Below are 27,070 nucleotides of genomic sequence, written 5' to 3'. Positions count from 1 at the left end.
TTAACTCCATCTGCTCTGAGACCGCCGTCAAAATACAAGAAACGGAGAAATTAGGTTCAGTGCAAGAGGTTATTTTATTATTATTATTATTTTTAACCGTTGACACAATCAGCAGAGAATCAAGGCGTGACATGAAGACATGAAGAGGATGGGGTCAGATCTTGTTGAATGCTGCTACGTCGACACTCTGGACCTGAAATAAAGCAAAAAGATTTAAGTGTACCAGGATTATTCACGACAGCGAGTAACTGCATGTTTTGATTTGAGCACATTTTACACCGGATACTGTTCCTGATGTCACCTGAAGAAAAAATGACTCAAACTGTTCTTGTACAACTGCTCGTGTTATGGAGTCTTTCAGCTTCACTTTGTCCCTTTCTGCCTTAAGGTGGCAGCAGTGTGCTGACTGTGGCTGATAATGTGATGATTCTGTTATACTGCTCTTATTTTCCTAGGTGAGCCATCCTCACTGAACCTAATCTGTTCAGTCCAGCTTCTCTGATGCTTTTAATCTATTTTAATTTCTATGTTTGAGTATGTTTACTTTGTCCCCCCCCACACATTCTAATAAAAAAATGCATATACGTAATTAAAATTAGCATTAAAAGAGCTAGGAGGAGTAGAGGGGAAACGGTGGCTTTGTCTATTAGCCGGTTTACTATTGCAAGTTAATGTGATTTGGATTTCAGCAACAGATGGCTGCCCCTCCATAAGCCTGGTTCTTTAGGTCTTTCCTGCAATTTGAGTGTTCTTCCCTCCTACTGTCACTAGAGCATCATTTGATTGTTGGGGTTTTTGTGGGGTGCTATTGTGATTATTAAATAAATCGATCAACATTTCCTGCTGTGACGGGAATGCTGGACTGTGGTCTGTTACTGTACGAGAGCTTTACAGAAATAAGAGTGCTGAACAAGGCTTACATAATCTTCAAACTTGGTGATTTCCTCCTCTAACATGTCTGTTCCCACTTTGTCGTCCTCCACCACACACGCAATCTGGAGCTTTTTGATGCCGTATCCGACAGGAACCAGTTTGGACGTCCCCCATAACAGACCGTCGGCCTGTACCGAGCGCACACACTCCTCAAGCTTCGCCATGTCTGTTTCGTCATCCCACTAAAAGAAACAGAAGAAACACAGACAGTGAGCTTTTTTTTTTTTTTTTTAAATAATTGACCTACGACCTGTTGACCTCAGATAGAACACAGACTTACAGGTTTGACATCCAATAAGATGGAGGACTTGGCGATGATGGCAGGCTTCTTGGCCTTTTTCTCTGCATACTCTTTCAATCTCTGTTCTTTGAGTTTCTCTGCCTCTTCATCTTCATCACTACCAAACAGATCAATATCATCGTCATCCTCCTCCTCCTCCTCTTTAGCTGGGGTGCTGGTCTTCTGCTGGACAGCGGTGCCCTGAACATCGTAAGAAAAATTAAAAGAGTGGAAACATCTCTGGATTCTGAAAAGTGAAAGCTGGTTGAATGTTCAAAAACTCACATTTGTGTAAGGGACTGAGGGAGCAGGAGCAGAAGCTTGGCTGACGGCTGCAGGAGACTTCTCCAAAACTGCAACCCGACATTCCAGTTTGGAAAGTGCTGCCCTCAAGTTCTCCACCACTAAAGACACACGAGATACAAGAGTGCGTTTAGCATGAATGAGGAACATGTGAATAGGAGTAAAGAAGTGATGCATATTCTAGCAGATCAAACACTGTGAGAGTTAAGACAACAGCACTGAATAATCTTTTAACTTTACAACCAATCAAATCAGTAGTTAATCCTGTTCATTCACTTTTCTCTGTTTTACAAAAGGTCTCCAGCTCTGTAGGTCTGCTAGACTGGTGCCTGCATTTGCAGTTAGAGCTTGTTGATTAGAAAAAAAAAGTGTGATGACACCATTATTCATGTATTTAAAAAAAAAAAAAAAAAAGTCTTGTCAAGCTCATTTGATCATTATTAGCCGCAGTTCTAATAATACTTTACTTCAGCTGACGGCACCAAAATAGCTCTGCTGTAAGTAAAGAAGGAAAATGCATTAACATTTGATCAAAGCTGAAAACAAACCCACCTTTGTGTAAGCTCTGGTTCTCCAGCTCCAGGCTCTTGACGCGGGAAACGAGTTCTCCGTGATCAGCCGAGCTGCTGCTGATGCTGCTGCCTGTGCTCTGAACCGCAAAGACAGAAACGGAGAGGGGTCAATACAGTTTAACGAGAGCAACATCTGATGGAGGATGTGGAATATTAGTCTTTTCATCAAATAGAACACCCATGTGTGAGAAAACAGCAGGTTGCAGTCTCAACAGCCAGGCTCTAGAGCCAGAAAGTGACAGCACAAGTATGTAGCAGTTTGCAGACCCCAGTAGAAATATGCAGGTGACTGTGTCTGAATTGGAAACTGCATACAGAAAAGGCATCTGTAAGCTGAGGTATTCAGATCAGTAAAGTGTAGTTTTCAACAAAGTCCACTGACAGAGGTGCTTCCAGTGACACACAAGCTTTGGAGGCACTTACAAGCTGAGAATGTTGGCTTATGGGAGGCTGAGCAGACCCTCTGTTACACAGTGTAGTCTTCAGCTTGGGGGCAGATTTCAGGGAAGAAAGGAAACGGGGAGAAGGGAAGGAGCAGGATTTATTGAAGTTCATGCCAAAAGGAGAGCAATGAGGAGCACAGAACAGAAAGCAACTGGAGCAACCACAGGAAATAAACAGAGCTCGGAGGTCACAGAAGAGTTCAGACTAAAAACAGGGTTGTACACCACATCACATTTACGCCTTAGTCAGATCAACAGAGAGCTTCAACTCAAACAAAATCTCCCTTATCAGTTAGTTTAATCCATCTCCATCAAATAAATGAAAGCTAGGAAAAGTCAGAGAAAAAGGAGGGCAACTGGTCCCATGTGTATTAGACTGTCACCATAAAACGATAGCAGTATAGCTATGTTATTTTTTATAAATTCAAACTAGTTTTTGACCTATGCCGATGTCAGACTGCACTATTATTTCTTTCTAAAAAGATGATGATCACTGTGCCTGCTGGTAGTCTGAACTGGGTATTATGTGAATATGTAAGCTAAGATTAGACTGCTTACATTTTGGAATAACTTGAAATTATTTCCTATTTCCAAGCCAACTTCAATTTGTCACCTGCATTTACCTAAAAGAGAAAGACACTACCCCCAAAACTAAAAGGCTGGATGCTTTGATCTAAATGGTCGAGATTGGTGAAATTATATTAGTATGTATACATGTACTTGGATAATTTAAGCACTTTTAATACCACATCAATGGTATCCATTAAATGGAAATACAGCGTGTTCGATGATACTTACCCCTGCTAGAGACTTTTGGATGTTTTCCCGGGCCCGGGCAATGTCCTGAAGAATGGTGTTGGCGCCAGCATCCTTCAAGAAAATGAACAGCTGTCAGTGTCCATTTATCTCTGACTTTACGCAAGAACAGACTCCACAATTAGAACATTTTATTCCTAAATATTTGATTATGATATTGTTTCATAATCAAATATGATTGATGTAAACATGGCTGTGGTTATTTTATATCTACCTTCTAGCAAACCTCCAGGACTGAAAAATGGAGCGCTCACCTATATTTCCGTCAGCTGTTGCTAAAATAAAATCAACCCCCATAGAGCACACTAACTTTGCAACATTAAAAAGCAACGTTTCAGCTTGGCACAAAAAACAGAAAGAACTGCAACTACACAGCTCTGGTAAAACTGGACCTCTGGCAGATTCTTGCTGCAGGTGCCTTTAGGATCATTTTAATTAGTCAACTAATTATTCTGGCTCAAAACACATGGTTGTGTCCAAAATCCTAAAATTAAGGCTTCAGAATCCAAAATCCAAAACCAGTGGATGATGTCACAGTGACGATCTACTTAGATGTTTACATTTTAATATGGCCCGCGACTAAGGCCATAATTTTTTTTTTTTAATTACAATGTAATTATATCTACATACAAATATTTAAGGATAGGCAGACTAGAATAAGGAGCTAACAAGTCAGGTTTCTATAGGAAACAAAGATAATTATACTAAATGATTTTAAGTACAGCGCAAGTAAAAAAACAAACAAAAAAACATCAAACACAAAAAAATAGAATAATTCAATAATAAATAATCAACAAAATGAATATTCAATAATGATGTACAAAAATAATAATGTAAAAAGGCAAGATTAATCCACTTCATAATACCAAAAGGCCCTGAAAAGTACAAAATACTAACGATATAAGATGGCGAAATATTGTTTGTTTTCCCCCTAAACTACCAGGAAATTGTGTAGTACTTAAAGTTACTTACAGTACAATTATTTCTCTGTTTCCAGTAAAAATTTAGTGTATCTACCTGTAAGTATTTGTATGTAAATATAATTACATTACAATCTCAAATAGGATACGCTGAAATTCATCCTTAGACAGAAGGCATATTCTAAAGTGTTACTTTATCTATTTCTAATTAAAATAAATAAAATATTGCTTCAAATTTAGCCTGTGGAATAATACAGTTTGATCAAATACAGCACAGAATAAACACAAAATCTACGCACTGTTAGAATCTGATAAGGAATGGGAAGGACAGCTACAGGCAGAAGATGGAGAACCAGCTTCAGCAAAACAATGTTGGTGAAGTCTGGAGAGGCCTCAGAACCATCTCAGGCCACAAACATCAGAACTCTCTGCCTGGGAGGGATGTGAGGTGGGCAAATGAACTGAATCATTTCTTCAACAGATTTGATTCAGCCATGAGGCAGTCTCCAACATCGGCTGCAGACTCACCCACCCCCACTGCTGCTGTTCCACCTCTGACACCTCAGACACTTCACACCTCCTCTATTCACCCTGCTCACTCCTCCCCACCCCCAACAACAGCATCCAATACACACTCAACACAAGGCTCCAGCCTGTCTCTCTCAACCACCCAGGTTAGGAGGGAACTGAGGAGGATTAAAGCCAAGAAGGCAGCGGGTCCAGATGGCATCAGCTCGAGGGTCGTCAGGTCCTGCGCGGACCAACTGTGTGGTGTGATGGAGCACCTCTTCAACCTGAGCCTGAGGCTGGGAAGAGTCCCACAGCTCTGGAAAACCTCCTGTGTTGTTCCAGTGCCAAAGACTTCACGCCCCAAGGACCTCAACAGCTACAGGCCGGTGGCTCTGACATCCCACCTGATGAAGACCCTGGAGCGGCTGGTCCTGGCTCAGCTTCGGCGCCTTGTGAGCTCATCACTGGACCCACTTCAGTTTGCCTACCAGCCTGGCATTGGAGCGGATGATGCCATCATTCACCTCCTACATCGTTCCCTCGCTCACCTGGAGACCGCTGGGAGCACTGTGAGAATTATGTTCTTTGATTTCTCCAGTGCCTTCAACACCATTCTTCCCTCGGTTCTGAAGGACAAGCTGGAGAACTCTGGAGTGGACCATCACCTCACTACCTGGATTTTGGACTACCTCACCGACCGACCACAGTATGTGAGGACTCAGGGCTGTGTGTCGGACAGGGTCGTCTGCAGTACGGGGGCCCCACAGGGAACGGTTCTGGCTCCGTTCCTCTTCACCATCTACACTGCAGACTTCTCCCACAACTCCACCCAGTGCTTCCTGCAGAAGTTCTCTGATGACTCTGCAATAGTCGGCCTCATCACTGATGGGGACGACAAGGAGTACAGAGGACTGACTCAAGACTTTGTGGACTGGTGCCAGCTGAACTACCTCCAGATCAATGCCAGTAAAACCAAGGAGCTGGTGGTAGACTTCCGCAGGCACAAGCATCCTCCACTGCAACCACTGAACATCCAAGATATGGACATCGAGGCTGTGGACAGCTACAGGTACCTTGGTGTTCATCTGAACAACAAACTGGACTGGACTCATAACTCAGACGCCCTCTACAGGAAAGGGCAGAGCAGGCTGTACCTGCTTCGGAGACTCAGGTCGTTTGGAGTGGAGGGCCCACTCCTGAAGACCTTCTATGACTCTGTGGTGGCCTCAGCCATCTTTTATGGTGTGGTCTGCTGGGGCGGCAACATCTCTGCTGGGGACAGGAAGAGACTGAACAGGCTGATCCGAAGGGCCAGCTCTGTTCTAGGATGCCCTCTGGACCCAGTGGAGGTGGTGAGTGACAGGAGAATGGTGGCTAAGCTGTCATCACTGTTGGACAACATCTCCCACCCCATGCATGAGACTGTGACAGCACTGAGCAGCTCCTTCAGTGGGAGACTGCGGCACCCACGGTGTGGGACGGAGAGATTTCGCAGGTCTTTCCTCCCCACTGCTGTCAGACTCTACAATAAAGACTTTTGCAGCTGATCAAACACACAAACCCACACATGTGCAATAAGACTGCTATACGTGCAATTCTTCTTCTGACGAAGTTGTGTTTTTGTATTTTCCTACTCAGTTGTATATAGTATTTGTATTTCTATTTTATTCTATTGTATATATTATTCTATTCTATTTTATTCTATTGTATATAGTATTTTATTTTATTTTATTGTATTTTATTGCATTCCAGTGTTTTCTAATTTCTGCTACATAACTTTGCACTTTTGCTGTAACAAAACAAATTTCCCACCTGTGGGACTAATAAAGGCCATCTTATCTTATCTTATCTTATCTTAATCTCTACACAAAGACACTTAAGATGTAAATAATCCACAGTAATATGGTACAGTGGTTTCAGATTAGATGTGAGGATTAAAATCTTAAAGCACAAGATTTAACTTGTAAGGCGGCGTGGTTACCTTTGTGGGTTGTGGTGAGCCATTCATGTGCTCGTAGAAGCGCCTCTCTGCTTCGTCATAGCGTGGTTTGTCAAACCAGATCTTTTCCTTGGCCAGAAAGTCCACTGCACTCATTTTTCTACAAAGTAGAAAGCAGGGAAGGAAAAGACAGGGATGTATGAACAGGACACAGAAGGTCAGGGAAAAAAGGAAATGAAGCCTAAATTATTACTAATTCTTATACTAAAAATCACCCAGCATACAGAGATTTCACCAATATAAAATCTGACTTTTTATTCTGTAAGAGACTAATTTTAATTTCTTTTTAAACAGCTATTCTCCACCAACAGCCACCCCAATCCAACTATACAAATGCATAACAAAAAAACAGAGGATGGTAAAACACAACAATGGGTCAGATAGTCAAAACACAAAGCATAAGGAAAAGATTGAACACAGATAAATGACAAAGAATGGCTTAAAGAAAAGAAAAATCTAATTCATGTGGGAAAAGAATGGAGGTGATATGATAAAAAAACCCAAAAAACAAAAGATGAACTGAAACATCTGGAGCAGTTCCCTTCTCCCGGTTTGATCATACTTGTCCCTCAGTGGGGCGGCCGAGGCAACTGATGAGGCTTCTGCTTCTGGCCTGCGCTCCTTCTTCACAGCTTTATTCCCACTGCAACCATAGAAATGGCTCTCAGCAGCATCATACCGCCACTTGTCCAGCCACACCCGCTCACTGTTCGGATGGAGGAAATAGCGAACTCCTGCAGCTGCTGCTTCTTCCTTCTCCGGGAGCTCAGCTGGCTCCTCTTCCTCTTGTATCGGGTGCAGAGCAGGGAAGACCTCTGCTTTCCCCTGTGGGACCACCCGTGTTTCCTCTGCTACAGCTTCTTCGTTTTCCTCCTCCTCTTCCTCTTCTACAAGGCTTTGAGGGTGGTCACTACATCTGGAAGTAGAGGTGCAGCTGGACCGTTTGGTGGAATTGTTACCATACAGGTTTTGGTAAAAGGCTGCCTCAGCACGGTCATAAAGTGGTTTGTCCAGCCACACGCCTCTGAGCAGCTCCACTGGGATGCGGGGCAGTCCGTTAATTGATTGCCGTACGGTTGGTGTGATGGCTGCTTGGATGACAGGGGTTGCAGGAGTTGGGGCTAGAGACTGATATCCTTCATCAGGTGTTCTGGATGCAGTGGAGCGACTGGGTGGAGCTTGGAGGTCCAGAGAGTTTGGAACTGATGGCTGCATCGATCCCTCAACAAAGCGGAGTTCTGCTTGGTCAAATGTGGTCTTGTTTACCCACACTGTTTGTACAATGTGGTGGCAGGCCACCTGGTCACCATGGTTGCATGATGGGCCAGCAGAAGGTGGAGCTGCAGTGGGTGAAGAGTTTAATCGTTTCCCGGAGGATGGAGGTGATCGGTTCGACTGGGTGGTCCCATTAGAAGAGCTTGCCAGCCAGCACTGGTAGAGGCTCTCGGCTCTCTCATAGACGCTGCGTTCAAACCACACATTAGCGCACTCAGACTGCAGACCAATCAACCCAGAGAGGTGATCAGACGGCTGGCTGCTTTGTTTGTTTTTCTCCTCGTTCTTGTGCTTGTCGACTTTTTCTTCTGGGCGGCTCTCAGGATTAGACAAACGTTTTCTGCGGCGACGGCTTTTGCCACTACGCTTTCCTTCTCCGTTTATGCTGCCGCTCTCCGGAGACGACGACGCGGTCTCTCCATTTCTCTGGCCTGGCTCGGCCTTCTTTCTACAACCCAACATAGTCTTTGTGGACTGATCCACCTGACAATGGTTGGGAGGCTGACCATGCTCTGACTGATCATCTACAGAGCTCTGGGCGTTCTTCTTAGACATCTTTGAGTCGTTGCGGAGACAAAGAAAAGAGAATAACAGGCACAGGCTTTTGGGTTAGTGAGAGAGAGGCACGGAGGTTTAAAGACACAAAGGGGTCGATCTATTTTACACAGTGCTGCTGATGAATTATTGAACTTTTGCTTTGTTACAGAGATGCATTTATGGCAATACACTACAAAACAAATTCTACAAATAAGTACCAGAGAAAAACATGCAGCATGCAAGCAGCTGGTGTAGACTGAAGTTAGGTGACTGGACAAAGTCTGTCACCTTGAGAATTCAGCATTGCACTTTTCACACTTTCGCCACAGCTCAGAAAGGAGCAGGACAGTATTTGCAGACAAGTCCATCATTTCAAAATGCTAGTGATCAAAGCAATTACGAGAAGGTTTTAGCCAACTGGCTAGGGAATACACATTGTTCCTTAGCAACTGTCGGTTGCCAGGACTGACTGGTCTGTAGGCTTGTGTTACTCAGACGTTAGCGCTCATAGGGGCCAAACCTAAATAAATTATGCTCTTGGTCACTATGTCATCACCTGTTGGTTTAGTGAAGTCCTGTTATGGAGTCTCGAGCTGAGTTTTTCACTATATTTTCAGACTGTGAAACAGAATGCTTACTGGCTTGTCAATCACAATGGATAAGCTTCTTTTCTGACAAGCTACATCGTAGCCTCTACATATACTCAATCCAGAAGTCTAAATTAAGCTTTGCTCCAAAAAAGCAAGTTAATCCACAAAGACTTTAAGTAATTGTGAGAATTTCTATAAAATTAAAACAATCCTTTCCACGTGGTTATGATTATAAACTATTAGTTCATAGAATTAGTAGATTATACACAAGAAGCTATGAGATACTGTTCATACAGCGGTGCCTTGCTCCATTGTCTAGAATCTGATTTATCAATCATGTCTTTCACGGCAGACACTGTATTATCAGAGCTAGTAAGCTATCCAGCATATGCCATAGCTTTTATACTATTAGAACCATTTATGACTAAAGATTTATGCAAAGGATACACATTAAACTGACCTTATATTGCACTCTTTTGTTTACAGCTTCCATTATATACTTTACAAACCTTAAACAGCTTTGCAACACTGAACATACACAATGACATGACAGCAATCACAGGAAGAAAAGGGGTCATTGAGTAAAAGAGAAACATTAATGGACCAATGCAACACATGCTCATGCAAAATAAATAAACAAATAAAATTATAATAATAATATAGTAGGTATTACAATTAAGACATGCACTAAATCATGCATCTTGAAGTTTTAGTAATATACTACAATACAGCAAATGCATTCCCTGTTGTTCATACAGAGCTTAGTTAAAATGATCCAAACTATTACAAAGCTAGAACAAGGTTGGGTACTGGTTTGGGAAGTCATTTCCTGCTTGTTTTTTATTAGGAGATCTTAGTCAATCTGTTAACTCACCTTCTTCGGTAAAGGTGTTGAGCTCAACCTAGTATCAAAGTCAAATGCTCAACACGTTCTTTTCATCCAGTTAACCGCAAGCCATTGAAAAGAAATTTATCAATCACCACCTTGCAAAATGAATCAAACAATACAAGGGATACAACATGTAAGGAGGGGGGGAACAGTACAAAAGATGGACATAATTACCATGATGTGACCTATTGTTTTCTGAACTCCTGTTTTGAAGCCGAACGTTTCTACCATCTCCATTTTGGTTGCAAGAAACTGGATGCGACTTGAAAAGGTATGTCTGAATGTGAAACTGCTTGGTCATTGGCTCCTGACTTGTGATTGACAAGCCGTTAGCCAATGAACAAGCAGAAAATACCACTGATAAGCTTCCTATTTGACACATGGTAGGTTTAAGATTTTATTGAGTATGATCTTAAAGGAGTAACTAAGACAATGAACTCAGTAGCAAAGTGTTTACAGCAGTCAAAACACAAAGCTTTTTTCCTCATAGACTAAAGGACAGGAACACTCATTGCAGCCATAGTTATAGCCATCTTTAGGCTTTCAGACTGAATACCGGTTTGAGGCACTTCCACATCGGCTTAATTTTTTCAAACCAGGAAGCTAAATCCATCTTTTGTACTGTCTGTGCTCAATGCAAGGTATGTGACAGCGTTACAAGGAATACTCACATGTGAAAGTCTGAAGGCAAGATGGGAGAAGACAAGCTATACATTAAAAGATTTATCTAGATCAGTTATTCAACATGAAAGTCAACTTTCCCGCAGGCTTTAAATGGCTCCACTTTTAGCCTTAGATGATGCTGAATGGGAAAAATGCTTTCACTGAAATCCAATATGATCCTAGAACATGAAGCAAAACTTGGACCCACCCCCCTTCAGTTGGGAGCACAGTTTATTTTCCTCTACATCATCAAAAGTAGACATTTGCTGTTAAAGCACATCACACCTTTCAATACTCAATCTAATTACCAGATCAAACAAATTAGATACGATGTGGAAAACAGATTTTATCCATTTTCTTAAAGAACTGCTGACTAAGCTCAGCTGCGGTAGGAGGGGGAGGTTCATTTATCAGTTTCAATTTCAGTGCATTTTCAGGGAGTTCTAAGAGTGCATCCTCTATTGAGGAGCTCCACTAGCAGCCAGTATGGCTGCTTGTCAGTGGAGTTAAGGGGATAGCACTGTTGATATATATATATATATACACACACAAAACTAAACATACTCTTCTGAAGGCACCCCAAAAATATTTAATACAGTAGAAAACTGCAGTTTTTAATTTAGCTTAGTTTTATTAACAAAAGTTAATACTTAATTTGTTGGGACCTATTTCGAGCTGCAGCTCTAGTGAGTATTTCTGGCAGCAGGGTGGTGCACTGGGTGCTGGATCAGCTCAAAATAAACTACATGGCAATGTTGGAACAAGTCATGGCTTCAAGCAGTTTTAGGAAAAGAAAAAAGAAAAAAAAGAATTCTATGCAATGGTTGATTTAGATATACCAGGCTAACTAATACTTAAGACAGTTTGATTGTCGGTTTTGGTTGGCTCACAACATTCAGTTGATATCCCTATGATTTTATCATTTGGAGAAAAATGAAATCACCCCAGACACCCTGTGGCATTATACAGAATGTGCTCTGTTCCCCTTTGATGTCGGGCATCCCTGCATGTATATAGTTGGTGCAATTTCATTCACAAATAACTTAATTCATCAGTCCCTCCTTGTTAACATTTAGAAAGGGTGGTTGACAAAGAATATATGCGTGATTGAGAACAACAAGAATTCACCTCTCCTGCCCTGATCTGTATAGAAGCTCATCAGTGACCATGTTCCAGAATTCAAGGCAGCACTTCCACTTAAAGATACTTGTGTAATGTCATGTAGAAAAGCCTGTCATGCCAAATGCTAAACAACAAAAGACAGAGCATCAGGAGCGCTGTCAACTTCCAAAGGTGCGCGCCCTGCTAACCTTAGCCAGCTTTCATCTTCTTGAATTCGGTCCTAGCTAGAATGAATTCTGCAGTAGCCATTTCATTTGCACCGGAATAAGTCTACTTGTTTTAAAACGTGGCCTCAAAGAGCTTCTTTTTAATACTGACAATGCTGTAAAAACCTAACCAGCACAAGCAGCCACTGAAGCCGGTATCCGGCAAGCGTGACTGCCGCTCCGGCAGTGTTAGCACTAGCACGCTGCTCATTCAGCTAGCAGCTTGCTAGCCACGGCTAATCCCAGCCAAGCCCCTGCTCTGTTAACCACCGAATATCCATCAGTTTACCCAAAATGTCTTTTAAAGATTCCCACCACTAACAACCACACTGAAACCTGGCTGTCGGTCAGCGTTGAGCTTACTTACTATTGTGTTTTTTGTCTTGTCGATGTGAGGCCGGGCCAGCGGATAAAACGTGTTTCTCCGGTCGTGAATGACAGCGGGAAGGAGGAAGAGGAGGAAGCGGAGAGGAAGCAAGGAACAGCGGTGATTGTGTGATCTTAGCGGGTGGGGGAGGGGAGGTATGAATCATTAATGTTGCCTCATGCTCTGTGTTGAATGTCATGTAGTTTTCGATATATGAAAATTGGAATAAATGTGACACTGGAGTATTTGCATCTCACCAAATTAGGTTAAAACTCAATTTATAGCTACACCTCATAATTTCCAACCTTTGTCTTAGTATGACAGGCTTTACTGTTTATGACACCTTCACTCAGTTATTATTACCTCTCTAGTCATTTACATCTGCTGTTATAGACAAATCAGTGGCAAAAAACAATATTTCATTCTCTTCAATCTAGATTTCAAAACCTCTGAACTTTTTATTTATATTGTTCAGCCAGTTCAAGTGAACAGTCTTGAATTTTGACTCATGAAGCACTGGCTGATAAACTATGTAATGTTATTCGAGGCCAGAAAAGGTACTAAATGGACTTGTCGGGAAACTTATTTTTCAAGATTACAATTAGAGTTTTATGGTGCCTTTTGTTATCAGTGAACTCATGACTTTGTCCATCCATCCATACACACACCCACCCATTCATTTTTTACTGCGTACACAGGCTGCAGTCTATGAAGAGACCAGACCTTTCCTCCCCAAACGCAAACTCAAGCTTTTTCAGAGGAATTCCCAACTGAGGCCCACCTCTCCTGGAGCAGGAAGAGGTGGGCCTCAGGTCCAAGTTGGAGCCTTGCTAATGGAGAAAGGGCTCCGTGTGGCCTAAGACGCAGCAGCTAGTCCACCCTCTTCTACGCCCACAGCACATGCTTTGTGGATCAGGCCGCAGTCAAAGGGAAATACACCTTGGCAGTCAGATTCTTGGCTGACCACCGACTTCAGACCTAACAATATTCAGTGTATAATTTCCCAAAACAAATTAAAACAAGAATTTATCGAATTTATCTTAAATGATTTATCATATGGCTGCCTATTAATGTTTCTTATTAGGCTAACTGACTCATCGCTGCAGTGGCTTGTTATCTTTTGTTTTGAAGGTCAGAAATTAAGTCTGAGCTGTCAGCTAATGGCTGATTTCAAGACTTCAAAACTAACAGAAAAATAAGGAACAGAGAACCTGTTAACATGACACTTTATGAAAATTGATACTTATTTCAAATTAGAACTATTTTTTCAATACACCATGTTATACACAACCATACAGTAGCTATACTTGGGACACTATCATTGTATTGGAGCCACACAAATGTGATTACTCTTATCCTAAAATTTAGATGTATGCTTTATCTGGACAACTATTAAATACAATAATAATAATTTAAAACTTTAAAATGATCCACTGACTCTACATTACAATCCAATCAAGAGCAGTAAGGCAGTACAGCAATGAAGATGTTCATAACAGGGGCTTCTGTAGTGATGATGAACAATATGGTCTGCATAATAGCTTTGTTCTACTCGCTTAGCCTCTCCTTCAGCCTTAGTCTCACATGACTTTTAGTAAATGTGACAAGTTGGATTTATTCAGCATTTCGTTATGAGAATATATTAACAAATACTGGTACAATCAAATTTGGGTTGTACCTTAATTGCATCCAAATCCAAAAAGATAGCGTTATTTGAGTACATGTAAAAACAGAAGTCATAGTCCAATAATATACTGTCAGAATCAATTTTAAGATTAAGCCAATGTTGACTTTTAGCTTAGAGAGACTGAAAGAAGGTGAGAAAATGTGATTTAAAAAGGGACAACGTGTTTTTGAGTATGATGAGAAGAGGAGAAAAAACCAAAACAAAAAAAGGAGTTCCATGTTTCCATGTTGGGTATTTATCAAGTTAGAAGTCTAATGAGTAGTTCTTAAAGGCAAATTTGTCCATCACTTTCTGCTCCCTGCTGTTGACTTTCGGCCGAGTTCCCTGGCTCTCTCGGTGGCAGACTCCACAGCACTCATGGTTGACGCCCTCACACCGCCTTGTTCCAGCGTGTGAAGCCCATAGATGGTTGTTCCACCTGGTGTGCAGACTTCCGAGCGAAGTTGAGCTGGATGCTTCCCAGAATCACGTAACAACCTCCCAGCACCCTGCAGCAAATGGCAGCTTTCAAATATTGTATTTGGACACTCAGGAGTCAGAGCTCTGAAGTGAACTGTTGTAAAACAGAAGTGAGCAAACTGTTAAACTGACCAGAACAGTCTGAGAGGCAATGCTGTGGGCTAGAGCGCTTGGCATGCCCATTTTAACAGCTCCTTCTGCCAGAGCTTCAGCAAAAAGATACACCTGCAGAGAAGAATGACATTGATCAGAATAGAACATGAAGTCTGTGTTAGATTAGAAAAATCCAAAATTAATTGAAATGTGTGCAAGCTTTTTTCTTTTAAATCATTTTTTTCTTTTAAGACTCTGGAAAAAGAACAGTTAAAAGAAAACATAAAAAGCCCAAAGTTGACATGACATTCATGACCATGATGAGTTTATGTAAATCTCTGAGCACAACTGTGCTCAACTGTGCTCGCAGGAAGCTCAACTTCCAGGTGAGTGCACCAGTGACAGTGAAGAGTACCACTGATTGACACACGACCTGGTAGTGAATAAATTAGAAGGATACCTAGGCAACTGGAGCCTGAATATATAAGCAACCGTTATCTTCAAAGCAATGTGTATGGTCTGAGGAATTCATGTTACAATGGTAAACAAGAAGTTACAAAAGCCGCTTTTCCATCAGTACCTACTTTTACCACAGTTTTCAATTAGGTCCTAGTACCTGGTACCACGGTTCCAAGCGATCCGAGCAGGCACCAAGATGTCATCAGACTGCATGCCAGTTATTGGCTGGTTAGGAGTGTCACTTGATGAGTCATGAGAGCGTCTCCTTCATGAAAAAATCAAAACCGCCATTTTTGAAACCCAGCAACGGGTTAAATGGCTACCAAAAACAATGCTGTGTTCCCAGAGTCTGACGAAAAGCCACAGAGCGAGCAGCGGGTATATTCTTGCCTCAACATCCACCTTTTTTGTAGTGTTCGAGTTGCATACTAATTACGTCATGGCATGCTCGGACACATTGCTATAACAACAACCACACACATTGGGTTGTACTCTGTTGCAATGGAAAACCAGTCGATCCGAGTAGGTACTAATGGAAAAGCATCTAAAGAATTCAGATAAAACAAATAAACCAACCAAAAGAAATAAAATCTAGGACACTCACAAAGGCTACTCCGCTCCCGCTCAGCCCAGTATGGATGTCAATCCAGGCTTCAGGTCCCTCCTCCACCAAACCACAGCGATGCAACAAGGAGCGAAGTAGTGCGCCGTCTTCCTGTTTTGCGTGTGATCCTCGAGCAAACAGGAGAGCACCTTCCTGAACCAAACACGGTAGATTTGGCATCAGCCGGATAGCAACAGAGTTTTCAGGAAGGAGCTTGAAGTTAAAAGAGAGGACAAATATAGATCAGCATTGAAAGTTACAGCTCACCCTAAAATGAAATTTGTGCATGCACACAAGTACAATTAAATGAAAAGAATAAAAACAAAAAAAAATTAGTAATCTGTAAATATTATTGCAAAGACATACTGAATTCATATTATTTTACCCAAACTTGAGTCAGCATGCTGAACTTCTGAGAAGTCAGCAATTAATAAAATGTAACATTTTTCCACTAAAATAGTGGTCAGGAATGCAACAATTATAATTTGGCATATTAATACAAAAAAAGTGCTCTTTTCCTGCTTTTTCATAAAACATTTTAGTTGAAAATTCAGTGATAAGAACAAGAATCATATTTTAGCATTAAAAATATCCCCTTTATTAATGAGTTTGTACACACTGGTGGATTAACCATTAGAGAACCAAATGATTTTGGTAATTACCTACACTGATAATTTAGGGCAGCTCAGCTGTGGCATAAAGATGTAACTGGGTGATGATCTGATAAATGTAAGCACTGTATATATAATGTGTGTGTGTGTATATATATAGTATTAGTTTCAGGTAGGAACTATTTTCTTTCCATATAACTATACCTTTATTTGGAACCTTTATTTGGAGCAGAAGAAATTGTGCCTCTGCCCATGAAGACAGGCGACTCCCTCTACTCTGATGTTAGCTAGCTGCACTCTTCTATTGGTAGATGGAGGTGGTAGAAAGAAAATACTTGAAAAACTTGAACACAAAACTGCTCACAGAGAGATTTGTGGTATTTGAAATAATGGTTTGTGATTTCCATAAAGAGACACTGCTACAGAGTTATTAAAAATATACAAATTCGGGGAGCTTTGAGCATCTTATACACAAGAGAAGAGAAACATCTCTGCAGCCATCTCAAAAACTCATTCACACCATGACAGTACAGACACATAAACACACTACAGGCCAAAAGAAGAACACAAATCTGATCCAGTGGTAATCTGTCCCTTAAAAGACACCAGAAACCATGTAGCACTCACCTCCTCTAACGTTGCTAGTGTTACTCCTGCTGCAACAGATACAATCATGTGTCTGTCAGTGACGTGTTGGGTGATCTCGTTGAGAACTAGCGGAACCAGGTGAGGTTTGACTGCGACAAAGACCACATCGGACCCACAAACCACCTCTATGTTGGAGTGAGTTACAGCAATGCCCAGCTCCTAAAAACAAGCCGGAGTAATATTACTTACCCGAAGCACGAGCTCTGACACAAGCTTACATGAGATCAATTCATGCTGATGGTACACAATTCCTTTATATTGTTAATTTTTGCAGAAGCATTTACATTTCTAGGAAGATATCCTCCAGTATTACAATTATTTGCTTATGACATGATTACAGTTCATGTTGCTTCCTAAAACTCCGCTGTGATAATACACTCCGTGTTGTTTCAGTGATATTAGCAAGCCAGTGTTTAATGCCATGCAAAGTACTGTTTGAGAGTTTAGAAGAGACTGGGTCAATAAAAAAAATTATTTGGATATAATCCAATAATCTATTGAGCAACTTTGTACCGTTGGGTGAGAGAAACAAAGTTGCAAAAAGAAAGTTTTAGAAAATTATTTTTCATTCTCGGGTGAGAAAAGTGTAAAACACCCATCACAGTCACCATAAAAATATGCTTTTGGAAAAAGAAAAGAAAACAGAAAAAAAAACAAAAAAAAACAAACCTAAAGTGGTCTGAAGAGTCATTAAACCCAACAACAGTTTGCTGACTCATTTTTGGGGAAAAATTCAGCAGACTGAAGCTTAATGATCACTGCTGTGAGAGACAGAAAGGTTAGGCCCCAAATCTAAAGTGGTATACATTTCATTCCATTTTCAAGCAGTATAAGAATATATAAATAAATAAACAGCCAGAAGATCTCCCATGTCAGCTTTAGTGAGAACTGAAAAAACGATTGGGGTCTGTGAAAAATTTTAATACCCTTTCATAAAACCCAGTACAGTGGTTTTACACCGGGCTTGAGAAATCTAACACTTCCTTGTTTTATAAAATCTAAACTAAACTTTGATGCAAGCTAAAGGATGAGGGCCCTATTCTAGGAACTGACTTAAAACATGATCTCTGACTTCATTAACACTGAGATCGATAAATGGACTCTGATCAGGACGTACTTTAATGATTCTTAATGGAAACTTTGACGAGAAACCTTTAGGTGGATCTGGTTCTGGTTGACCCATTGAGACCATTTAAGGTGATTTTCAGTAGAAAATACACCGAGTTCAGATTCTGAATTTCAGGCATTGTACCTATATGAAGAAATGACCGTGGATGTCAGTCAGTTGTTTTAGGTGCAGCAGGAGGGAAGAGAAAGAAACTCAGAGCAGGTTAAGTTCAGAGTTTACCAATTGACTGACTCAAAGTTTAAGTTAACCGTCTTTCTGGAACAGAAAAGCCAGAATTTTCCTCATCTCAGAGTTAAAAAATTCAGTTGTTAGATAAACCTGATTCCCAGAATAGGGGCCATGTCTACGAAAAGGTAAAAATGTTACAAATAAGTACGCTGCTTAAAAATAACTGGCGGCTTCACTACAGTTTTAGACATAACTGTAAAGTGATCTTCACCATAACTACTTACTTCAATGCAAAATGATGCACACTGAGAACTTAAATGATAGAACAATAAACAAGTTGGAAACCCCCCCCCCACAATACCTGAAAGCGTCCCAGATTCCTTGAGGATGGTGCACTAACTTTGACGTTTGCAGGAAGGACATTTCCTACAAAGAGAACATTTATTAAATACTAATGTGTCCTTCATTCAAGTCTTCCTCACTGCTTCAGTTCTCTCTACACTCACCAGATAAGATGCCTTTGGCGATGCCAAACGCCATGTTCCCTGCACCGATAAAGCCAATCTTAAGCTGAGAGTCCATCTCTGGGTCCATCTTGATCTGAAATCAAAGCAGGCAGCAGGTTACAGCAGGAACATTGAGATAACATGATGCCAGTGATTAAAAATCAGTTGAGAAGTAAACAACAATACCATGATCGATGACACATTTTCCACTGCAACAAGGGTTTCACACATTGCTGTTTGAGGATATTAAACTGCGTACATTTTACAGACCAAAAAAAAAAAAAAAAACCTCAGGGAATCAATCCGGACAAGAATCAGTACTAAAAACGTCACGGCTCCAAAAACGATCAATGTGTGTTCAAAAAGAACTTTGTGTCCATGTATATGAGAAACCCGATTACTATGAGAAATCAAGTTAAGGCAAAAAACCCCAAAAACAAAACAAAACCCCCACACATATGATAAATCCTAGTTGACAGGTGGTCAGTAATCAGTTTCCCCTCCCTCCTCCAGTAAATGCTCCCACAGCCTAGTTTCCCTGTCATAGGTCATTACGAAACGGCATCCTTTATCCAGTTCTGGGTTTGCAGGACATAAAAGGCTTAAATACAGAAACCAGTCAGTGTGCATCCGATTTCTCTCATGTTTAGACTGCAGCCTGTTTCACTGTATGTGGTCAATGAGCAACCGAGTATTGTTGGTTTGACTGAACCTAGAAACACGTGACTCACACTCAACTGTTATTCTCCCAATTAAACAAAGACAGTCAATAGAAGCGTACATGAAAATATGACTAAACCCCACTAAAGATGCAGTGGAAAAAGTAACAGTGGTGTTTGGACACATGTTGCAGAGACAATAATTTAAAGTGTCCGTTGGGGTACACCTGGATTAAAATAGAATTAAAATTGTTGAGTTTTTGTTGATCAATATTATAGCGATTTGGGAGATGGGGGTTTTGTGGTGTCATTAGTGTTGTACATGTTTCTACACAACATCACACCTACTAATCCAGGATTCTGAATGACCCTTGTAATGGAAACACTTTAATAGGAAGCAGTGTATGTATGTAAAAATTGGAATTTGACTATGTTGATACTGCAGGCTTTTCCTATGTTTTCTGTTTATAAAATGAGTCGAGACAGTTACTTATCTGACAGAATATTAGAAACACCTTATTTCAGCAACTGAGAAAGTCACTCGGACATTACAGTCTTAATGAATATAGAACTGATTGCAGGACTGGTATACTGTATTTAAATTAAAAAAAGTGAGCTACACCTAATATCAGTGTATACTGTAATATTGTAATCCAGATGTATTAAAAAAAAAAAAAAAAGAGGCAGATAATGACAGCATGTAGCATGATCTACTGACTACTATGGCATATTTGGGCCATTTTAAGTTTAATTATGGAGCCAGAGAAAGGGTGTGTTTTCTTGCAAATTTAGTTGTAGTCTGAATTTTTCATAACAAACATACAAGTTCAATATTGGAGTGCATCTGTTTTTGTTTTTTCGTTTTTATTTTAAATCTTTTTCTTCCCATTTTAAATTTAACACTTTAATATTTGAATCTACAGTAATGTGCAAACATCTTGAGTCACCCATCACTACTTTATCTTTTGCTTCCAAAGACCCACCCTGCATGTGTGATGCTTTGGGCTCTTCGGTTTCATCTACTGATCACTGAAGGCTCATCAGAAATTGTCTCTGTGGAAGACTGTTTGCCATTGTTAAGGAAGGGAAACCAGGATAAAAGGCTGAGGTATGCAAATTAAACAAGAACTAGATTGAAAATCAGAGGCTCAGGTCTTATGAACTGATGAATCTAAATGTGAAAGGAAAGAGGTACAAGAGTGAGTGTCTACAGCTATCTGTAAAACATGGTGGAGTTTCTGTCACGGTTTAGGGCTGCATTTCAGCCAGTGGCGTTTTTGGTCTTGCCAAAACTGCCATAATACCATCAGATTGTGATCCACCACGCAATACTATCCAGAAACCTGACTGGCAGCGGCATCATTTTTCAACAGGTCAAACGCCCAGACACACTGCCAATGCAGTAAAAGCATAACCGGATAATGGAAAAAAAACAGTGGCACATGATCAGTCATGGACTGATCTCCCCAGGACTTCAACATTACTGAAGCAGTGTGGGATCATCTTAACTGAGAATGTAGCAAAAAGCAGCAAACATGTCCTTCGAGAAGCCTGGATAACTATTCTTGAGGACAAAGAAATTACGAGAATGTTGGCCTAAGAGGGTTAAAGGCAGTCAAACCAAATATTGACTCGTTAGAGCTTGTTAGAATTGTACAAACTTTTTGCTTTATATTCTGTATTTTCATGCAGGCATTGATTTCTCAATAATTCACCACACCCATTTCACATTTTCCATAGCAAAATAACGAAATGAGAGGCAGCTCAAGACTTTTGCACATTACTGTATCCCGGTCCTCTCCTTCTAAATTTAGGGCTTTATACTGCCAGAATATTTTAACGTCTTCCCTTTTGAAAGTTGCATAAAGTTATCGCTTTAAATTAGAATATCCGGCACATTTACTTTCCGAAATTCTGAATTTCCAAGGAATAAATTCCCGTCTTCCCAGGCGCCATATTTCAGTTAATACCTACAATGGCCCTCCTACGCCATCGTAAATTACACACGACACCGCCTCCACGGTTATCACCCCTACAATTAAATCCAGGTTCTGGGTGGTATTGTCCGGGCAGGGCTGCGGCCAGTGTAGTACTGATGCTTCGCCATCTGACTCTTCTGTCACCTCGTCGTTTCTGTCAGAGTTAACCCCGGGTCCCACCAGAGGGTGTCTGGACTCCATAATAGCGACCATCGTCTTTTCATAGCGCCACCAGCCCTGTATTTTAGTTGGGGCCGGGGAGTCGGGCTCTCGCTTGCACTTGTAGTATGCGCTTTTGAGAAGTTTCCAGCGAAACTTTAATTGGTCCACGGATCTGTGATAACCAGCCGCTGTCATTCTCCTGTGTGCCACTTTGAACAGTTTGTTATTCCTCACTTTCCTTCCGTCTAAGCACTTCTTCATGTCCAGCTCCTTGAGAATTTCCAGAAACAACTCAGTTTCCTTCACGTCCCAATTCTGCTTCTTGATGCCAGAATCGTCCATTGTTTTAGCAACGCTGTCTCATGAAAACCCACACGAACTAACGTTCACACGGCTAGGTTGCTAATAGGTGTTAGCATGCCTGCTGTAGCAGGAGCTGTTGTGATGTTGCTAGTTTAAAATCTTTCAGCAGTATTTAGCACGGAGTCTTCAAAACCGTATCAATAAAGTATTACAATTCTGCGTTTTAAACCCTCTAAAGCTGAAAAAAGACCCGCTCATGCATCTGACTAGGAATAGCTTGAAAATAATCCAGGAGAGATGAGATTAGAAATACAATGCACGTGTTTCTTGTTGACTGGACAACCATAAAGTAACACGGAGTGACACAAACACGATGGCGTGAACAAAACCGGTAACGCTGGCGGTAGGACATCTATTCACCTGATTTGTGTTCAGATTTGCTGATATCCGGCGTTTTGGCAACCGCAAACAGAAGTTAAATTTAAACCGTGGATGCAACCAGAGAATCCACAGAGGCAACCAGCTGACTCTAGCTCCACTGTTGGTTCGTTTGGTTTTCACTTCACTGTCGCTGCTGTTCCAGGTGGGCGGCGGCGCTCAGCATCCTCTGCGAAACATTCCGGCTTTTCTCGCCGTGCACAGGACGTTTCAACCGTGAAATAAATGAAACGCACCTTTTAAAAGAACGTCTGCCATTCCATTGTATGAGGGGCCGTACAAGCCAAAATTCATTCTTTCACTCTCACACACATACATTCTTCTCTCTCACACATATATTTTCATTCTTTCACTCTCACACACATACATTCTTCTCTCTCACACATATATTTTCATTCTTTCACTCTCACACACATACATTCTTCTTTCACACACATATATATTTTCACTCTCACATACATACATTTTCATTTATGCATTCCTACATTTTGCTCTCATTTACATGCATTCAATATGCATTTAATCTCACAAATAATATATGTATGTAAGCAGAGAATGCATACATGTCAGAAGAAAATATATGTATGCAAGAGAATAATGTATGTGAATGAAAGAGTATAGTGGAAACGGAAGGAGTTTAATGGAAACGGAAGGCTGGGTGTCTGTACCGCTGTGATTGGCTGAGAAGCACGCGCGGGTCACTTTCAAGTGTCTGACAGCATGGAGGGGGGAGAAGAAACTCGAGTTCTTCAGCAAGCTATCGGGGTGTTAAGAAATATTTTATCATCTCCTGAAACGGTCACATCGTTGTCCTCGTCACTTGATCGAGATGGGACGGGCTCAACTTTTTTTTTTACGTGCGCTCAGAATAGTGGCACAAAAATAACGCCACAGTAACCCAGAAAGAGTAATATTACAAACTCCGCCACTCTGTGCTTCTCTGCCACTGCCTCGTTTGAGTTTTGGACGAAATGGATTCTGGGATATTGCATTTCGTCATTTCGAGCTGATTGGAGACCAGAACAGCCAATCAGATATTTTTGCATCCAAGTCTGTGATTGGCTGGTTTTGTGGCACAAAAATAACGCCATAGGTCACAAAATAAACTTTTAAGATATTTTCATGCGAGAATGGTGCTGTGTAAACTTCAAATATCTGCTTGATTCATCAAGACATCACATATTTCCATAAGTGCTCTAACATTTTCGGAGATGCCTGTTACCTATGGCCTTATTTTTGTCCCACTATTCTGAGCGCATGTAAAAAAAAGTTTGCAGGTGCAAGTGTTGCATTTTGAGGAGAAATTTATTTTGAGCGAAGAAAAGCTGAATTTGAGCGAACAAAATTCATTGCCGCGTGCAAAAAATGTATTTCAGTGTTTGCTATTATCCATACACACACACAATAGCAGCCCCTCTCGCTCAGTTTTTGTATTTGCGCTCACGCTCTCAACATTTCTGCCCGTGCGCGCTCAACTCTTTGTGTACGCTGTTATATTGTGCCACAAAACCACAATATAACAGATGGTGATTTTTCATTCTTATGTTTGTTTGTTTTTGTAATGGTATAAACAGTGAAAGGTGGTGGATTAGCCAATTGGTCATGATCAACTCTGGGCTGGACCAATTACAATACATCCGTATTGAGAGGAAAAACAACGCGATTAGTCCCGTACTTCAGCTAGAATGAAAAAAGACAAAGCTGGAGTTATTCTGTCTTTACGTTGCACAGCTGCCTCTTCTCCCCTCATTCTCTCCCCCTCCCTCCCTCTCCTGTTGCTACTTCAATCATGAAACCGATCAATGATCAGCTGATCGTCTTTCTTGTTTGTTTATCTCCCACTTTGCGCCAGAAAGAGGAAACCAGCGGATGTCGCGCTAAACAACAGCAGCACGTTCAAGCTTGATAAGCTGTTAGAATTTATTTAAAATTAATTTCTAGTATCAGCTGATGTTTGCTGGAGCCAGAGCTGTAAAAACTGCTGCTCATGGTATCGGTTTGGAAACATGAAGGTGATACAAATCATGCATATATACCAACAAGACTGTACATCACTGTCACAACAGCGTTTGTTTTAGTTCAAAGGCTTTATGGTTTTTCCTATAATACCTGGTGGTGTAGTCGGTGATTTTTTTGTCAGTTGAGCTTTATATATTATGTTTAACCCGAGTGACCACCCGGTCAGCCGGTGGGTAACTATGGCGTTATTTTTGTGCCACTATTCTGAGCGCACGTAAAAAAAAAAGTTGAGCCCGTCCCATCTCGATCAAGTGATGAGGACAACGATGTGACCGTTTCAGGAGATGATAAAATATTTCTTAAAACCCGATAGCTTGCTGAAGAACTCGAGTTTCTTCTCCCCCCTCCATGCTGTCAGACACTTGAAAGTGACCCGCGCGTGCTTCTCAGCCAATCACAGCGGTACAGACACCCAGCCTTCCGTTTCCATTAAACTCCTTCCGTTTCCACTATACTCTTTCATTCACATACATTATTCTCTTGCATACATATATTTTCTTCTGACATGTATGCATTCTCTGCTTACATACATATATTATTTGTGAGATTAAATGCATATTGAATGCATGTAAATGAGAGCAAAATGTAGGAATGCATAAATGAAAATGTATGTATGTGAGAGTGAAAATATATGTATGTGAGAGTGAAAATGTATGTGAGAGTGAAAATATATATGTGTGTGAAAGAAGAATGTATGTGTGTGAGAGTGAAAATATATGTGTGTGAGAGTGAAAATATATGTATGTGAGAGTGAAAATATATGTGTGTGAGAGTGAAAATATATGTGTGTGAAAGAAGAATGTATGTGTGTGAGAGTGAAAGAATGAATTTTGGCTTGTACGGCCCCTCATACCATTGGTTGCGGCCTCGTTGTGACGAGACGCTGAAACGGGCTGAAGAAAGTTACTGACCAGGGCCGTGCAGAGACGTTTATAGGGGCGGGTGCTCAAAGCTAAAAAGGGGCACATTGAACCAGGCTGAATAACAACAACAACACACATTCATCAAGAATCTAATATGGGATCGCATCATACTATATCACTGTTGTGAGGCAAAGCAAACGTAGCCTGTATTGCTGCTGCTCCTACTGCTGATAGTGCTGGAGGGCAGGGCTGTGTTGATCTGAGACTGTAGACATTAAAAAGTCCATAGGAGAGATGGTAGCTGATTAAACAAGTGTCATGAGATAATAACAAAATGCAAAGATTGGTGACAGTGCTTGGAACCATAAGGCAACAAAAAACTGAGAAATAAACAAGGCTCCGCCTGTGAATCACTCTTTGCCTCTCTTCCTCCTTCCATCCCCTCATCTCATCTATCACTCTCTACTTGCTGTCCATCTGAGAACAAGGCACAACTTGCTATTGCAATAAACTATTATTTAATTATCCACACCTAACAACTCTTACACTTAATCTATAATAAAATGATGACAGAAAAGTGTTATAGAAGCAAAACATTTCAGTTGTGCTTATTATTATTTTTATACTGGAATACCTCTCCAACAACTGGTAAATGTGTTAATGTTACCTGTGCTCTTTGTAATGCAGCTGCTGAGGGATCCACTGCCTTTAGTAGCCTCACACAGCTCCTACTGTTTCCTCCTCATGTCCTTACCAGCCATGTCTGGACAATGTTATATTGTGAGTAATAATTCAAAAATCCATATACATAAAACACACACATGCATGCACACACAGTGACATTTTAGACCTTCTTCAGAATACTGTATATACTGTGGGCAAAAGTTTCCATCATGGTGCTGATCCAGAATCCTTCCCTTATTATTTATTACTAGAGCTACAATAATAAAGCAATGAGGGAAAAAAAGTAATAAATATGAAATAATGTATTTATGATGATTCCATTTGTTTCACTATCCACTCTGTGCAGGCAGAAAGCTTATTACATTTTTAAACTGTAGAGATACAATAATTTTGCTGCTGTAAAATCAGCATTTTGTCTTATTTAAAATATAAATCTAATATAATCTGTTTCTTAATGTATGTTCTTTAAAATACGACGTGTTTTTTAAATATTATAATTATAATAATCCATTATTATGTGGACATGCATATTAGATCGTTTTAAGTGAAATATAATCCCTCCAGAAAGGCAGGAAAAGCCCTGTAACTTACTTTAAAACTAAATATGTTCCCTAAAACGGTGGACAGAGCTACAGATCCATGACAGCCTTACCCAGTGAGCCAGCAGCTGTGACCAGCACTACTTGTGCAGTTAATAAAAGCACAGGTAAAGTTTGTCGCGCTGTTGCACACACAGCACGCTCATTTGTTTCAGTTCGTCAGTTGCCACAAGACAGCTTACCAACGTGTACGTAATAAGCTAATACTGCTGTGTGCTTTAGACTACAGTGTGCGCTGTACACCTACTTACTGGTTTTGTCGCATCAGTCTGTGTGTCTGAGGTAGTTTGTGTTTCTCCTACAGCTCCGGACCGCAAAAATGCGCGTGCTCTTTGTGAGCTCGTTCCCGTCTCGTAACCAGCGCGTTCTGCCGTCAAGGGCGATCATTGGTTAATGGTGATCATGTGACTGATGCAAGCCAGATCCTTTTATTTAGCAAAACTGTGATTAATAGTTAAATATTATTGTTGAGGGGCACAGACAGGACTCCGCACGCACACACACATTAAAAAATAAATAAATTAAAAATTAAAAAAAAAATTGCCTCAACAAAAGGGCACTTTGGGCACCCATCA

The 27,070-nt window shown here is 40.8% G+C and overlaps 2 protein-coding genes and 1 long non-coding RNA gene across 10 annotated transcripts; 1 reads left to right on the top strand and 2 right to left on the bottom strand.

Annotated features, from left to right (window-relative positions):
* Positions 1-55: 55 nt before the first annotated feature.
* Positions 56-12,639, bottom strand: eef1db (eukaryotic translation elongation factor 1 delta b (guanine nucleotide exchange protein)). Of its 5 annotated transcripts, none has more exons than XM_025899478.1 (12): positions 12,426-12,639; positions 10,739-10,748; positions 10,053-10,080; positions 7,339-8,606; positions 6,759-6,876; positions 3,330-3,401; positions 2,512-2,574; positions 2,069-2,165; positions 1,499-1,617; positions 1,214-1,414; positions 921-1,115; positions 56-193 (listed from the first exon to the last, which is right to left on the bottom strand). In XM_025899478.1, exons 1-12 carry the CDS (start codon positions 12,622-12,624, stop codon positions 155-157), a joined length of 2,409 nt encoding a protein of 802 aa, XP_025755263.1. In that variant the 5' UTR covers positions 12,625-12,639; the 3' UTR covers positions 56-154. The 5 variants fall into 5 exon arrangements, with proteins under 5 accessions (XP_025755263.1, XP_025755265.1, XP_025755266.1 ...); XM_025899480.1 differs by having other exon boundaries at positions 10,053-10,110; positions 12,426-12,551; XM_025899481.1 differs by having other exon boundaries at positions 10,053-10,162; positions 12,426-12,518.
* On the top strand, positions 12,457-14,042 carry LOC112842619 (uncharacterized). The gene is made up of 2 exons (XR_003214480.1): positions 12,457-12,580; positions 13,124-14,042. It is a non-coding gene; the product is annotated as an uncharacterized LOC112842619 (long non-coding RNA).
* pycr3 (pyrroline-5-carboxylate reductase 3) lies at positions 13,635-22,541 on the bottom strand. 4 transcript variants are annotated; one of them, XM_003453547.5, is made up of 7 exons: positions 22,313-22,541; positions 18,790-18,883; positions 18,645-18,709; positions 16,966-17,145; positions 15,728-15,940; positions 14,704-14,796; positions 13,635-14,600 (listed from the first exon to the last, which is right to left on the bottom strand). In XM_003453547.5, the coding sequence occupies exons 2-7, from the start codon at positions 18,875-18,877 to the stop codon at positions 14,397-14,399; spliced, it is 843 nt and encodes a 280-aa protein (XP_003453595.1). In that variant the 5' UTR covers positions 18,878-18,883; positions 22,313-22,541; the 3' UTR covers positions 13,635-14,396. The 4 variants fall into 4 exon arrangements, with proteins under 4 accessions (XP_003453595.1, XP_005458342.1, XP_025755267.1 ...); XM_005458285.4 differs by lacking the exon at positions 22,313-22,541 and adding an exon at positions 21,485-22,284; XM_025899482.1 differs by lacking the exon at positions 22,313-22,541 and adding an exon at positions 21,423-21,445.
* Between the last annotated feature and the right edge of the window lie 4,529 nt (positions 22,542-27,070).

The sequence above is a fragment of the Oreochromis niloticus genome, linkage group LG17 (genome assembly GCF_001858045.2).
Source record: "Oreochromis niloticus isolate F11D_XX linkage group LG17, O_niloticus_UMD_NMBU, whole genome shotgun sequence".
NCBI classification, from domain to species: Eukaryota; Metazoa; Chordata; class Actinopteri; order Cichliformes; family Cichlidae; genus Oreochromis; species Oreochromis niloticus.
This window is presented reverse-complemented; position numbering and strand designations above follow the sequence as displayed.